Below are 13,972 nucleotides of genomic sequence, written 5' to 3' on the forward strand. Positions count from 1 at the left end.
TTAATGGTCAGATATTTTGTAAGATTTGATGAATATTCCTTTAAGCCACTTATTCTTTCATGATTCATATTTTATAGGTTGCATTTTATAAGTATATGAACCATGTTTTTAGAAGGGTAACAAAAGTTGCCTCAATTTACAGAATTCTAAATTCAATTATATTAAATATAAAATTGAATCTTAATTTAATCCAGCATTTTCCAAATAGAAAATAATACAATCTAATGTAGAAGATCTCCCCCCCTTATAAATAGTTTTAATTCAAAGTCATAGGACTAATAATGGAATACCCATACAACCTACTTTTTTAAAAATTTGGGAGCTCAAAGAAATTCAAAAGACAATCCAGTTCTATTTCAGTATTTTGCAGATGAGGTAACCGATGATCATAAACCAGGCATGCCTCTGGACCTACTAGATTTTTTTAACATGAAAAGTTTAAATATTTCTGTTCCCTCTTAGCTGTTGTCTAATTTTTCCAGTCTAGTTAATAGAAGTCATTGCTCTCTTGTGGCTGACCATCAGTAAGCCTAAGGAATTTTCCTTACCTGGTTGAAGTATGGGCAAGAAGTCTATGAGCTTGCCTCTGCTTATCAGCAAAATTGCATTCTACTTATAGATCACCTGTTCAAGGACTCAGTCAAGTAGCTCATGCATTGCAGACAAGTGAAAGTCTGGTGGTAATTTCCAGACATCCTCAGCGTGTTGCCATATTTTTAAAATGGTATTGTATACCCCATAAAACAGAACTTAATCTCATTTCTTCCATGCTCACTGTACTGCCTATTGGATGGATATTGGATGGCCAGGCTTGTTCTACCCCTGGGCTTTTATTCTTGTAAAGAAGTGTCCAGAGCTTTTGGTATACATTTGTAATCACATGGCTGAACCAGAAAAGGAACGTGAAATATATCAAAATAAGAAAATAGTTCAATTATAAACCATAGTATAGCCAGAAGTAAATACATTTTTTCTATTGAAAATCCTTGACGGAGTCCTTACACTTTATTGTCTTTGTTTGACAAAAACTATATTAAATTTTTAATTTAAAATCTAACCTTATATAAATAGCTACTAATTTAAAAACTTTTTTTTTCCATCAAAAGAGGACCTTTTGTTTGACTTAATATTGTGGGATGTCTGCAGGTACCTGGAATGGAAACACAAAAGTAGCCATAAAGACTCTGAAACCAGGCACAATGTCCCCTGAATCGTTCCTCGAGGAAGCGCAGATCATGAAGAAGCTAAAGCACGACAAGCTGGTCCAGCTGTACGCCGTGGTGTCCGAGGAGCCCATCTACATTGTCACCGAGTACATGAATAAAGGTTGGGCAAGGCCTCTCCGGGCTTCACCTCACAATGACCTACAGGGCTTGTTTCGGGGAGAGGAGCGGAGTTGCCTGCTTGCTTCTTTCCGTGGTTTCTGCATGAGTCTAGCATGCCCATCAGGAAGTGCAAATTGTGTGCTCATTAGTGAAAACATTTTAAACAGGCCATGACCTCCAGTTTGCCCCCCAGGTCCTTGTGATACCGGTACCTTTTGCATGCTGCACATGCAGAGTTCTAGCTCCTCTCCTTAATGAACGCGTCCGTTTCTAATGTTGGTGATACAGAGGGCTGTGACAGTTTGCTGTTATTTTGAACACCATCGCTTGTATTAAATTTCCGTTTTGCAGGGCTGAGCAATTAATATCAGACACTGGTCTTTCGGCTAAGTTGAGTCTCCGTTTTTTTAACATTTTGTTTTTCAGCTCTCTTCTTAAAATCAGATGAAGAAAGACATGTTTTTAAAGAACACATTTTATTCTCATTCTCTCTGTGTGTGGCTCTGTCTCTCTCTGTCTTCTAATCAAAGCAGTATTTTTGGGGATAAAGCCAAAGATCACTTTGTTTTGGAAAAATAGATGAACCAAACAAAAAGTGTCCTTAGAAGGCAATGCATTGTACAGCAGAGGATGCCAGTGTAATTTTTCCTTTCCATGTTCTCTTAAAATATATTAGGAATTTTTTTCCTGGCAGATTGTCCTTTGTATCCAGGGTTATTTGGTAAATAACTTTGGGATTAAAGCATGAAAAAAATCACCTTGACCCTGATAAGCCTCCAGCCTCTGCATGTGACTGTCCCAGCCCTGGTGTCAGTTCTGAGCTACTCGGGCTGCGCTATCACAGCGGCACTGAAGCTCAGCTATCTACATACAGGCCTCCTTGAGTCCTGGCTGGCCAGGATCTAATGGGGAGCTATTTGCCCCACCCTATATTCCTTTGATATTCTTTTCTTTCAGCTATTTTTTTTTATTTAAAATCTGTAAATAAGCTAGGCCAGTGGTTCTCAAACTTGACTACGTGTCAGAATCACCTAGAGGGCTTCATAAAATACAGGTTTCTGGGACTAAGCTCCAGAGTTCTGATTCAGTAGATCTGGGGTGGAGCCTGAGCGTATGAACCTTTCTTTTGCACTGATGGCATTATTCAGTTCAGTTACCTCCTTCTAATAAGAAAGCCAAATATAGCCCTTTGTTGGACATTTTTATCTTTCAAAGTACATTGAAATTGTTTCATGTTTTCTTCATAGGAAGTTTACTTGACTTCTTAAAAGATGGAGAAGGAAGAGCTCTGAAATTACCAAATCTGGTGGACATGGCAGCACAGGTAGGCCCCATGGTACCTTGATTCCTGCCTTAGATATAATGATGTGTAAATACATCAAGCCAAGGTGTAACGTGTTCCATTCTCTCAACTTGCACAGGTTGCTGCAGGAATGGCTTACATCGAACGCATGAATTACATCCACAGAGATCTGCGATCAGCAAACATTCTAGTGGGGAATGGACTAATATGCAAGATCGCCGACTTTGGATTGGCCAGATTGATTGAGGACAATGAGTACACAGCCAGACAAGGTAGGCACTTGGATGATGATGGCTCATGACCACATCCGTGAAAACAGCCCTCCCTCCTTCCCTTTCCTTCCTTCAGAAAATATTTGAAATGTCATTCTTCAGATAGGTTTTTTTTCTTTTTTATCTGGCAGGAATTTGACAACTCAGCTGGTGGGAGGCTGTAGTGGGTTTCAATAGATGGATGAGATGTTCCTTTTTGATGAGTGAGTGTTCACTGGTGTGGTCCTCCTGGTTTGTGGCACTCTCACAGTGCTTTGCTTTTGAAGGAGGGTTGTGGAAGGCCAATAGATCAGTCAGGTAACAGCTCGTCATTCCACCAGAGTCTCGGCAAAAAGCAGAAGGCATGCTTGTTGGATAATTTAATAAAGGAGTTATTTACAAAGACATGGGCAGGGTTTCAGAAAACAAGCAGAGCATGGTGCCTTCCACTGAATATTCCAAGGCTTGTATTCGCAGTGGACCTGAGGCCTGAAGGCAAAGGAGTATGGGGGGCAGCGGGCACCAGAACTACAAACGCAGCTGTGCTGAAAAGCCACCTTAGAGAGAGGCAGCAGGGTGGGTCTGGAGGATTCGTACCCAGGCTTACTCTTCAGCCTCCTCCAGACCTCCTGCCAAACCAACCAGAAGCTAGGGGTCAAAGGCGCCCATTGATGAGTTCAGATGGGTCCAGAGCAAGAACAGTAAAAAGAGGATTTAGAAGGAAAATAGAAGATAACGTGTAGTCACTTGAAAATAACTTCCCTTAATTACCTCCTCCTACCCACCCCCTCCAAAGATTTGTAGAATTGGCCTCTAGAAAAAACACATCCCAACCAGCAGCCACTCTGGTGGGCAGCTTGTCAGGTGCTTTTAGAGCACCAGGAAGGAAATGCCCACGGTTATTTTCTGTCCTCAGACATCTTCACGAAGCGGTCAACAGGTAAACATGCAGAGTTAAAAGGGCTGTTGGCAATTAAATGTAGGCTCCTCGTGTGGAATATAATGCCTGTGTCTGAAGGAAGAGGTAACCTTCATTGTTGTTGTTTTAACCAAAGCTGGTTATTCTGAGCAAGGCTGAGTGGTGACTGGAATATATTACAGGGCGGTGCTTTCTGCTGGATTTCATAAAGGCCACCTCCAGAATTCTTATTCTTCTTTATTTTTCAATTCTTTCATTTCTTGCCAATTCTTCCCTGCTTTTATCATTCTCGGCAGTCTCCAGTGATGAGGAAAAATGTTAAACTCAAATCCTGGCTCGTACAGACACTGTCCAAATGCAAAATTATGTGTCGGTCAGACAGCTTGGCTATTTGAATTTCCCCAACATGTGGCAGTTCTTGTCCTGGAGCCAAATGCCCACACAGCAAGCATGCCCACACATTACACACACACCAGTGCAGGGCCAGATGGCATGCGTATCTCTAATCAAAGGCACATGGACAGCTTTGGTTGGCACTGGCAGTCCTCAGAAAATGTGGACGTGATTTTGAGTCAAGGTGAGCTGAGACTGTCTGAAGTACCACCGGGTCTGAAACCTGGCCCTAAATGAAAGCCTTTACCCAGAGGCAAACCTGTCAGATCTCAGCTCACAGACCTGGAAGGAGAGGAGAACAGAGCAGAGCAAGCGAAGGTTGTGAGGCATGAATATCTAATTTAGGAAGTGGTGAGAGAGAGTCAGTCTTGTTGTTTGGTCCTTTAAGCATCCTTCATGTTGCTGGAGGGATTGGTTCAGGACTTGTTTCTCCCCTTCTCCTGGACTTTGGACTTTATAGAATTTGTGGTCCTGAACCATCCATAAATGAGAGGGTTATAGGGCCAGAAGCCCGAGGATGCTGGCAGGAGTGCTGCTGACAGGGCCTGGCTATTTAGCACCTGGAATGAGACCCCTCTGGCAGTGGCCCAGGGTGATGAGTGCCCATGGGGAAGGCGTGTGAGGAGCCCTCACTGGTTACTGTCACACACACAGCTGCTGTAGAACAGGCCCAGCAGCCAACCCAGCCCTGGCCTTCAAGTCCTATCTTCTTCGGTGAACTGTCCTGATTGCTTTCTGTGGCCCCTCACTTCCACCATGACCTTTCAAAGGATTGGCCTCAAACCCTTTGTGTACTATGTTTTCTTCACTTAATCTCCACAAAGAGTATTCACCCTTCCTTCTTAAAATTCTTTTTTTTCCATCACCATATATCCCCTCTGTGTCCTCTCCCACCTCCACCCATCCCCCTCCACCCCAGCAATCACCACACTGTTGTCCATGTCCATGAGTTATCTCTCTTTTGTTTTTCTCGATTTTATCATCCCCCACCCTCACCCCTGCCACCAGAGGTTTCTGCCTGCTCTTTATCTATGAGTCTGTCTCTATTTTGCTTGGTAGTTCAGTTTGTTCATTAAATTTTTGTTCATTAAATTCCACATATGAGTGAAATCATATAGTACTTGTTTTTCTCTGGCTTATTTTGCTTAGCATAATGTTCTACAGATCTATCCAGGCTGTTGTAAAGGATAAAAGTTTCTTCCTTTTTACAGCAGAGTAGAATTCTAATATGTAAATGTGCCACAACTTTTTTTATCCACTTGTCTACTGATAGACACTTGGGCTGCCTCCAAATTGTGGCTATTGTAAATAATGCTGCAATGAACATCGGGGTGAATATATTCTTTCTAATTAGTGTTTCAGGTTCCATCAAATAAATTCCCAGAAGTGGAATCACTGGGTCTTCCCTTTCACAAATATCTTTAGATCCATGCCAAAGACTAGAGAGAGATAAGTAAGACGTAAATGAACTGGAAAACTAAACTGGGGTGGGGGGACCACAAAGTCTGTGAGGGCCCAGGATTTTCAAGGAGAATAAAAGAAATGCTGCCCTACAGCAGAGGGAGTGGAAGGAACAGGGGCATTTATGGAATATACTTACAAGAGCCAGGCCTGAGCAGGAGAATGTGAGCAGTGGGGAGGAAGCAATAGAAACAGGCTCAGAGGGGTTAAGTAACTCATATAAAGTCCCACAGCTAGTAAAAGGGCAGAGGCAGGATTTGAATCTATGTATGGCTGGCCCTACTGCCTCTGCCCTCTTAAGCTATATTGACTGCCTCTGATCCAGACTGATTAAAAGAACAGAAAATTAAAAATTGATATTAATCATAAGTCCCTTTATCTCTTTATTTTATGGAAAAGTTTGGTGGTGGTGGTGGTGGTGGTGGTGGTGGTGGTGTGTGTGTGTGTTGGAAAGACCTTCCTTTTCCGGCTCTGGGACAACTCAGCTGTTTATAGAGTTCCTCCTCCCAAGGGTCTGCCTGCCCTGGCCTCTGAGCAAGGCAGAGGGCCTGGTGTGCATCTGTGGTGTGCTCTGCAGATGGCATGCGTGCTGCGTGCTGAAGTGTTTGCTGGGAGGCAGCAGCTCCTCCACACAGCTGGCCCGTGTGCCTGGCAATGTTTGCAAGTTGGGTTTTATGATCCCACAGGCCACAGCCAGGCCGAATCTTGATTATGGGACTGTGGGCAGTGTTCGAAGCATGTGCTGGACACAGGTATTTAGGGCTGTGAGTGACAATTGTTTTTCAGCACAGTTGTGACCTTCCCATTGAAGGGCACACCGAAATGCCTGTCCTCCCCCTGGATGGATGTGATGGCATTTCCCAGGGCACAAGCAGCACTGGAACATGGACCTATGTTAAACAGCCCTTCCTGCGTTCCTTCCCTCCCACCATCCCCACCCCACTGGACTGCCCCGAAGCCCCATATGAAAAGGAAGGTCAAGACTAGGCCAGAATCTGTGAGGATGATGCTCTGCCAACAGCATTCTAGAGGCAACTAGACATTACGTGGTGCTGCTCATTCTGTTACCTGTACATTTCCTCCGCTGCAGCAGATACATCTCTGTAGATCTCTTTAGTCGTAAGCTCTGTGCTAAACTCTGACCACTCAGGGCCCCTGAGGAATGCCAGCACTCGTTATTTGAGGGCCTTGTGTGTAAAAGGGACTTTGCTAGGAGCTGCTGATATTACGAAGCCTAAGACTGCACAGGGGCAGGGAGCAGGCATGGGGAGGGACACTGAAGTTGGGTAGAACCAGGTGTGAAACCCGCTCCGTCCTCTGGGGTCTCGGACAAGCTAGTTAACTTTGCCACAGCTCAGTTTGCTTATTTGTGGAAATATATTTGACCTGCTTTGTGTTTTAATTTTTGCAAATATTAAGTAAAACAATAAATGTAAAGTATTAGCATAGTGCCCAGTGCATAGCAGATGACAGATAAAAAATACTCTTGTTATGTTCCATATAGGACTAAGCTTTTGGATAATAAGCAAATGCAAGAATGGATTGTAGGCACAATGGAAAGGCTGAAACAGGAAAGGGAGAGAGGAATCAAACATAATTCCCAAATAGTCTAATGCAAGTAATCATGAGAATGGAGTTGCCCGTTACAGAAATGAGTGGTCTTATTTTCAGAGAAAGAGGGTGAGTTTGGGATTTATTGAGCTTGAGGTGGTTGTGGTACTACATCCATTGAGGTGTTGAAGCCCAGAGAGGTCAGTCAGGGTGCCCACTGCCACAGGTCCTCACCTTCCAGCCCTCCCACATCACTGTGCCTCAGCTGACCATGCCTCTCACCCCATGCTACCTACACCCTCTCTAGGGTCTGATCCCAGCCACCTCCCCACCCCAGCACTGCACCTTCATCCCAGCCTCATTCCACAGCTGACCCCCACCATGCCCGTGCCAGGGCGCCACAGAGACCTGCTGTCCGCCCTTTGGTCCTCACACTTGCAACCGCACCTGTCTCCTGCAGCCACCAGCATGGGCAGCTGTCACCCAGCTGCACTTCCAAGACTCACAGCCCCTCCAGCCATCCGACAGACAGGAAGCAGCAGGAGAATTCTTGACAGACTCCTGTTTTTTTCTTCATAAGCTTTCAGGAAACTCGGTGCTGACAGACATCAGTTTAAACCTAACAAGTTCAGATACACCTGGTTTATGTATAAGAATGACTTCTTTTCACCCTGGCCAGTGTAGGTCAGTGGTTAAAGTGTCAGCCTATGCACCGGAGGGCCTCGGATGCGATTCCTGGTCAAGGGCATGTACCTGGGTTGCAGGTTCGATTCCCGGCCCTGTCCGGGTGCGTGTGGGAGGCACCCAATCGATGTGTCTGTCTAACATCCATGTTTCTCTCTCTCTCCCCCTTCCTCCCCTCCCTTCCACCCTCTCTTAAAAATAATCAATGTAAATAATGTCCTCCGGTGAGGATTAACAAAAAGAAAAAACAAAAGAATGACTTGCTTTAGTGGACACATGTTTTTTTGGAATCATAATATACAAACCATAAAATGAATAAATTTGAAGTGTACAACTCAGTGAATTTTTACATCTGTATATGCCCCTGAAATCCCCCACAGATGACGACAGGGAGCACCACCAGCACCCTAGAAAACCTCCTCGTCCCCTTCCAGCCAGTAACCACCCAGAGGTAGCCACTGTCTTCAGCTGTCACCATAGATTCGCTTTGCCTCTACTTGAACCTCATACAAACAAATCATAGGCTATACTCTTGTGTCTAGCTTCTTATCCATCATTATGTCTGTGAGATTCATCCATGTGACTGCACATAACCATAGTTCTTTCCTTTACAGTGCTGAGTAGTATTCCATTGTACAAATATATCAGTTCATTCTACTGCTATTTCTAGTTTGGGGCTATTATGAATTAAGCTACCGTGGTGGTAGATGTACGTCCTCCTATTTATTGGGTATTTTCGAAGGGGTGGAATTGTTAAGTCATAGAGCAAGCCTAGCATTACTGTGCTGTTCCCAGTGCTCTGTTCCCTCTGGGCTGGCGAGGCAGCCTGGGGAGACTGGGGAACCTGAGGTTACAGGTTAGGAGCCAGGGTTTGTACTAGCTCTGTCACTTACAGGGGTGCTGTCCCCAGGCAAATCACTTAACCATTTGACCCTCATTTTAGCATCTGTAAAATGGAGATTAAAAACAATTTCCTTACATACTTACCATGAGAATTAAATGGGCCGTCGGTAAAGGTTCTTTGAGGGTTCTGAAATATAAAAGCCACTCTCATAATCTGATTTTTGTATGTTTTATGTATATTTTTCTTGAAAAGGATCTTTATTTTCTTACTTAAAAGTTTTTTAAGAAAATGACTATTGGTAATCAATACAGAAGCATCAATCTTTTAAGAGAAAAAATATTATTTCATTATTTGACAGCTCTCTCACTCTCTCTCTCCCTCCCTCCCTCTCTCTCTCATACACATAGTCACACACAAATGCACACACCTCCCTGGTCTTTCCTGACTCGCTCCCATCAGGGTCTGTCGCTTACAGGACCTGCCTCCTTAACCCTTTCCTCTCCTGATTTGAATCATCACAAAGACAGGAACACAGAGCTGCTCTGTGTTTGGGGTTTATTTTAAGGTCTAAGTGAAGGACAAGGTCATTGTTGTGGAAGCAAATGTCAAGGCAGTTTAATCACTGGATCTTCAGAATGTACATAGAAACGGGCACTCAGGACGTTGTATAAGACCTGCTCTAAGTTTCAATTTGTGTATGAAATAGAAAAAGAAAAACGCGTCTGTTCAGATGCTCTCAGTACTGAGGGTTTACGTTGAAAAGAGTATTATCTGGAGGAAATTTTACGTATAAATTAGACTGCAAAGAATTCATAATTGTTGCAGTTTTCATATTAATTATTTCATGTTAAAAAATTGTTACTGCATAAATTAACACATTCTTTCATGGAGAACATATTTTAGAAAGATTTGTTACTTTAATAACTCTTTGTGTATCAGATATCCCAGATGCCTGCACTAATTAAATATAATCAGATTTTGGATTCAAAAAGCACAGTAGCCATTTAACACAAACAAGCAGGCAGCTAGGTTGACAAACACAGTCAGGAAGAAGCGGGTCCCTATTTCTTTCATATGTTGAATTTCACAATTCAGAGCTGTGAATTTAGTTCCTGTCCTTCCTTTGTGTTACTACGACTGGGGATTATCAGACTCAGAACGCCAGCTTTCCAGCTCAAGGGCTCCTGCAGAATTCTTAATCAGCTCTTCTGAGGCCCCTGTAATCCCACGGCAGATCAAGGCTGATCTCGCCACGAGGTGCCCTCCCTCTGCCCCTGGCCGCACATTCACTTCTTGTTCTCTGTCAGCAACAGCATTGCAGTTCCCACACAGTGTGCTGTGACCTGAAGGGCAAATGTGTGTGTGGGGGGGGGGGGGGCGCGGAGTTAATTATTGAATTTAATCTAATTCTTCCCATGCTAGAGAAGCAAACCATCCTTTAACAACAAGCAAACCCTTTCCAATGCAGCCATTGTTTTAAGTACTGAGCAGGAAGCACGTTTGTTTGAACTGACCACACATGGGTCCCCAGGGGCTGTCTGGTGAGAGCTGGGGGTTCCCGCAGAACGCCTGCTGGTGGCCGGGTTGGAGCCATCATTCCTGCTGAGCGGACGGGTTGCAGCCTGAACCGAGCCTGGTTCTCATCAATCCTCCCAGATCTGAGTTTGGTACACTTCTGTCGCTAGGGAGAAAAGCGCCTTCATTTGTATTCTGCCGCTTACAGTCCCGGCTTCCACCGCATTTCAAGAGAGAGAGCTACGCTTTGTGTGTCTACTGAGCCACAGCCGAGCTGCCAGGCCAGGTTAACCTCAGGGCTAGGGATCAGACTGCAGGGAGAGAGGGATGGATGGTACAGACCATCCTTTCCCTGGGAGAAAGGACTCAAAATGAAAAGAAAGGGATTTTAACTCACCCTTGCCTACCCGGCTCTCTTTTAGGCTTACCACTGTTGTGGGGGAGGGGTGGGCTCATTTCGTCCACTCCCACAGTGGGGCAGCTCCCTGACTGCCCAGGGACACAGATGGGACTGGTGTAAGCCCCGTCTCTGAGCAGAGCCTCTCGTCTGAATATCTTTCCTCTTTATCTGCCCTGGGCCATCCTCCATGTATTCCAGTGGATGCCTCTCCTTTGTACTGTCTGGAGCAGAGCAATTTGGGGGTTGTTTCTGAGTGGTCAAGAGCAAGTTGTTGGGCTCTGCGTCCCACATTTCCTAGTAATCAGCAAGAAGGAAGCAGATCGTCACCCCCTGTGATTGTAAAGTGTGTACATAGGAACTGCAGACGCCATCAAACATCACAAATGTCACTTGGCTTCCTTGTCTTGCTTTGCTGCAAAAGGAACTCCTGCCTTTGCATCGTCTGGATAAGCAGGGACAGGCAGTGCCTAGGAAAATGGGCCCACATATTGAAGCCTCTGTCTCTTCCTGCCAAAGGAGGGTGCACCGCAGCGTCTCCCTGGAAGTGGGGAGGGGGCAGTTAGAAAAAGCAATCCAAAGTGGCTATTGTCTGTGTAGCCTGTCTCCCTCCCATATCTTCCTAACTCCCGACCAAACCCTCCGTCTGACTACCAGCTGTTCCCTCAACCTCAGTGCTTGTCCTTGCTGCCTGGCACACTTTGCCGCATGATGACAGATTGACCCAGGCCGGCCGCCCCTTCCAGGATGACTGGATTCTTGGAATCATTTCTGTGTTGAGCTCCATCCATTTACTACTTGGGTCTGAGTTCTCACCACTGTGAGCAGCAGCCTAGGGAGCTCTGCACACAGCTGCCCTGCCTCTCGTCCCGGCTAAAAGTCCACAACGCTAGGTTCCCCTACTGGAGCTGTGCATCAGAACATTTCTTCTTCGGATTCAGCTCCACCAGACTGGATCCGTGCCAGCTAATCCATCTTTATCTTTGTACTAGGCTCAGGCCTTGCCTCTGGTCCTTGGTTCTTGTCTTCCTTGGCCCAACCTGTCCCTCCTCTGTCCCACCCGTGGGATAGCACTCCTCCCTATTCCCTATCTCCTTTTTTCTCAGACACCCTGCTCACCATTGTGCATTTCAGATGAAATATCATCTCACTCCATTGTACCATTTACTTGTCATTTAGTTTTTATCTTTAAAACAGGATGCTAAAACCTTATGAATGTAAAGTAGAAGTTTCAGCAGAATGTGGCACCAGGAATAACTGAAAAACACACGGTTGTATTACTCCAGACACATTTAGAAAACGTGAAAGTCATTCCTTTGGCTAGTGTGAAAATTCTGAGCTTTGACCTGCCAGGTTTTATTGGGTTTGAAATCATTGTTTTGTTTGCGTAACCACAAAGTTCCCTACTTTGATTTCACTTCTTTCCCAGGATATCCTGTCCTCATCCTGCCACTTCCCCATGTAATCAGCTTCCTGTTATTACCATAGTTTGTGATTTCTTTTCCTTTATTCCCAGGGTCACTTTAAAGTTGAGGTACTGCACATTATTTAATATTGAATGTAATGACTTGCAGTCTGTGGCTTCATAATTAAAGGGGGCTCTGGGTGGGTCTTTGGCTCGGAGAACCAGTGTCTGTTATTGACTCTGATGCCTTTCCTCCTTGAAAATGCTGCGAAGGCAGCCCTTGTGTTCTCTGCAGGAAGGATTTGGTTCTGAGATCCTGCGCTGGTTTTGCCTTCCCCACCTTGACCCAGCTCTTAGCCAGAGAGGATACTTTCTGAAACAGGGCTATGAAATTGGCCTGGTAACCAGGACAAAAAAAAAATAGGCTTGACAGCCCAGCTCTCCAGTAAGAGCCTGTATTGTGAGCTGGGCCCTACCCAGGCCTGTCCTGGCCCTGCCCTGAGCCTCCCCCGGGAGAATCAGGGTCAAACTGCAGCATTTCTATGTGGCCACCTCAACCCAGGGCTCCGTGCAGTTCCTCTTCCTCCTCTCTCTTGAGCCTCTTCTTCCTAAAGCCAGCATCACATTAGCTCTCTGTTGGGTTTGCCTGTGAGCTTGGTCTGCCTGGCTGCCTGGAAAGTCCTAGGGTAGGAGGTGACCTCCCTCCTGCTGTGCTGAGGCCTAATGACACTTGGTAAGTTCTCATTGATGGATTGATGAGTGTTTGGGGTTTTCTTCATCCTCTTCCCTCTCTTGAAGTTTGGAGAGCCTTTGCACTACTACCTAAAGAAAATAATATCTGGCATTTATTTAGCTATTACGAGTTGCCAGGTCTGTGCTGAGCCCCTCAATTTATTTATAATTCTGACCACACCTTATGAGGGTATCGGCATCCCTGATTTACAAATAAGAAGACCAAGGGAGGTTTTAAATGGTCACCCAGGAAATCCGGCGTGCCAGCCAGATCTGCTGGACCCGGAGCTCCTTTCCTAAATGAGTCCCCTAGACTGTCCACAACCACCCCTCAGCCCACAGGAGGGCCCTTTGCATGGTCACTGAAGGGCATCCGCCAGGGAGCCCTGTTCTCTGGCCCATTAAACACACTTGGTGGGTGCGGGAGCTAGACTTGGGAGCAAAAGTCTCTGCCACCCTCCTTCACGCTTTTGAAATGCCACTGCCATCATCTTAATGTAAGAAGGTGCGTAAAGTACAGCAAGTAACCAGTCAAGGGAGAACTGTTTCTGTGTGAGGCAAGAGAAAGCAGATAGCCTGGCCGCTGGGGAGAGAGGACGTTCATTAACCACAATGGAGCGCTTGGGGGCTGGGATGAGCCATCCTGATCTAATAGATTTAGCTGGTCATCCTGTTTTCACCTAAAAAATGAAAGCATCCAGTCAGACTGTCCTAGAGTGCGGTTATTAGTTTGTTACACTGCTGTATTGTCACTCTTGTTTGTTCAATTTGATTTAATCTGTATAAAGGAAGAGAATTTCTTTGTCCATCAGAGTGTTAGATACATTGCTAGGTTGACCCTTTAGCCAATTAGAACATCTGTTGAGCAGTTGTGGTCTAACCAGCCTCAAGCAAAGTACTATGGAGAAACATAGTGTAAAGCATGGTCTCCAACGTAAAGGGCTTCCATTCTATTTAAAGAGATAAAATAACACATGTAGAGCTAGTAGGAAGACATGTTAGAGCATAGGAATGGCAACATAGTGTGTCATGTTTATGTGCTTGGGCTCTGGAGCCAGACTCCTTTGGTTCAAAACCCCATTCCACCATTCCCACCTATCCTGTGGCATATCATTTTATCTCTGTGTTCAGTTTTCTTATCTATAGAACAGGACTGTTATCAGTATCAGCCTCCTATGTGTAAAACACTTAG

General features: G+C 45.1%; 1 protein-coding gene across 6 annotated transcripts in view; it reads left to right on the forward strand.

Annotated features, from left to right (window-relative positions):
* Positions 1–13,972, forward strand: part of FYN (FYN proto-oncogene, Src family tyrosine kinase) — a 202,842-nt gene that overhangs the window by 168,646 nt on the left and 20,224 nt on the right. For all 6 annotated transcript variants that reach the window (XM_070417886.1, XM_070417883.1, XM_070417881.1 and 3 more), the window contains 3 exons: positions 1,147–1,326; positions 2,573–2,649; positions 2,747–2,900. In XM_070417886.1, the coding sequence (XP_070273987.1) occupies positions 1,147–1,326; positions 2,573–2,649; positions 2,747–2,900 (411 nt within the window). The remainder of the gene's footprint in view (positions 1–1,146; positions 1,327–2,572; positions 2,650–2,746; positions 2,901–13,972) is intronic.

Source organism: Myotis yumanensis, unplaced genomic scaffold, assembly GCF_028538775.1.
Source record: "Myotis yumanensis isolate MYYU_CA2020_CCGP unplaced genomic scaffold, mMyoYum1.0.hap1 SCAF_6, whole genome shotgun sequence".
NCBI classification, from domain to species: domain Eukaryota; kingdom Metazoa; phylum Chordata; class Mammalia; order Chiroptera; family Vespertilionidae; genus Myotis; species Myotis yumanensis.